This window comes from Pundamilia nyererei, unplaced genomic scaffold (assembly GCF_000239375.1).
Source record: "Pundamilia nyererei isolate P.nyererei 1_Seehausen unplaced genomic scaffold, PunNye1.0 scaffold00204, whole genome shotgun sequence".
Classification (NCBI taxonomy): Eukaryota; Metazoa; Chordata; class Actinopteri; order Cichliformes; family Cichlidae; genus Pundamilia; species Pundamilia nyererei.
The window spans coordinates 588,458-590,632 of NW_005187605.1; the positions used below are offsets into that span (position 1 = coordinate 588,458).

Consider the following 2,175-nt stretch of genomic DNA (forward strand, 5'->3'; position numbering starts at 1 on the left):
GTGAGGGAGATGAAGGAGAAGTGCTGCTGTGTCTCTCTCAACTATGAAGATGAGCTAAATCGGGGGCAGTCATCCTGCAGAGAGATGCATTACACCATGCCAGATGGGCAGATTATTACCCTCAGCACAGAGAGGTTCAGGTAATGTTGGGGGGCTGCTTCCTGCTTTTTACCAACACTTAAGTTTTAGAAATGATCTTGTGGTCACCTTGCTTGTTGTATAGCACAGACTCTTTAGCAGAGTGTACCCCCTGTTCATCTAGGGCACCTGAGATTCTGTTCAAACCTGAGCTGATTGGACGGGACCATTATGGGATGCACGAAAGCATCTACAGGTCAATCCTCAGCACAGACATTGACCTGAGGCGCTGCTTCCTGGGAAACATTGTACTTTCAGGTAACATTTGGTTCTTGGTAAGGTGTTGCACTACAATCTGAAGTACAATGGTTTTCCAAATTCTACTTCCATTTGTTTTGTCCTCTCTTCCTGAAGGTGGGAACACTCTGCTGCCCGGCCTGCCTGAGCGACTGCAGGATGAAATCAAAGGCCTGCTGCCCTCAGACATGGGGGGCAGTGTTTGTGTAACCAGCCCCAAAGATAGAGACTCCTCAGTGTGGAGAGGAGGAGCAGTGTTGGCAAATATGCCTACCTTTACCTCTGCATGGATCAGTCGGGACGAATACGAGGAGTATGGACCGCAGATAGTCTTCAGGAAGTGCTTCTGAATCGACTGAAAGGTTGATGGCTCATTTCATCAACAGTGCTGCTGGCTGCTGAGCCAGCGGGACTCAGCTGTTGTCCCTCTCTGTGGAATCTTTTGTGTTTTTCTTAATTTTCTCTCCCCTGTTCTTTAGTGGAGGTTTCCTGCTTACACCTTATGCACTTCCTATACAGCCCACTAACACGGCAATAAGGAAGTTGATCAAAACGTTCCAATCATTACTATTGTCGTTGCTATCACTATAAAACCTCTAAGTGTGTCTTAAATTCTAAATTTCTGTGTCCCAAGAACTTAAGCCTAAATATATTCATGTTCTGTGATTAAGGGGCTGAAACTGAAGCTGCCCTTTAATTCATGTCTGTCTTTGTTTCCAGAATATGCAATTGAGAAACATGAAGAAATTTTGATGTGTCAGCTTTAAATTGTGCATTAATCTGATATTGTCAAAAACCTTATTTATTGTTTTTGCTTTTATGTGAAACATGATACTTGCTTTTACACATGGTAGTCCAGCTGTAATCTGCTGTGGTTCTTTGTGCACTGAATGTTGAGTATTAAGGGCTCTGCAGAATTTATTCTTAAATCTTCTGCAATAATGGATTTGTCACAATGCAACTTTCAATGATTCCTTTAGTTAATACCACCTTTTCGTTGTAATATGACTCAGATTGTCATCATAACACATGACAGAATATATTTGTTTTTAATTTATTTTTCTGTGCAGAATCCTTTGAATGGAGTGGCTCCTAATACTCATCAGATGGGTGCAGTGTACATGAGTTTTTCCTGAGGTCATTGTTGGTTCTTGTCAGACCTCGTTGCACGTGTTGCTCTGGTACATTGTGAACTCTCTATAATTTTTCAGTGTGGAGGTTGTTTTGGGTTTTTTTGGGGGGCTTTTTGTGTAGGGGACCATTGTGTGTTTTACATGCATTCTTGCACAAGTTATCCTTTTTGTGGACTCTGTTCCAGTGATGCCAAACTGCTCAATTCCTGTTAAATTCTGAAGAAAAACAAACAGTGGCAGCCCGTGCTGTTAGACTTGGTGAACATTTAAAGATTTTTTTATTATTTATTCTGTGCATGAAATTCAGTTGCATGAGTTTGAATTCCATGTGTGTGTCTGTGTTGTTTTGGACTTGTGTGTACTTTGCATGAATTTTGTATTTTTAAGTGTCTGTCTAAAAGCACAGGGTTCGCCATGTGGCCTAGAGCTCTGCTCTTATGGGGAAATTACTGAGCGGTGACAGCAGGAGCTGCCGTTTCAGGCAAGTTTGAAGTGAACAGGCTCATGGATTGTGTGGTTCTTCTAATTGTAGTTAAACGGCTGGGCCGAGTCCAGCAGTGTTTTTCCTGAACCATGTCTTTTTTTTTTTTTTTTAAATAAATATTGTAATCATCATCCTGCTGTGCTGACTTTGTTTCAGTTGTAGACGTCCCTGAATGTTGAGACT

General features: G+C 41.8%; 1 protein-coding gene across 1 annotated transcript in view; it reads left to right on the top strand.

The window, feature by feature from the left end:
* Nucleotides 1-2,117, top strand: part of LOC102195354 (uncharacterized) — a 17,816-nt gene extending 15,699 nt beyond the window's left edge. Inside the window, exons 20-22 of the mRNA XM_013914550.1 lie at nt 4-140; nt 263-396; nt 493-2,117. Of these exons, the coding sequence (XP_013770004.1) occupies nt 4-140; nt 263-396; nt 493-725 (504 nt within the window). The 3' untranslated portion in view covers nt 726-2,117. The remainder of the gene's footprint in view (nt 1-3; nt 141-262; nt 397-492) is intronic.
* Nucleotides 2,118-2,175: the final 58 nt, after the last annotated feature.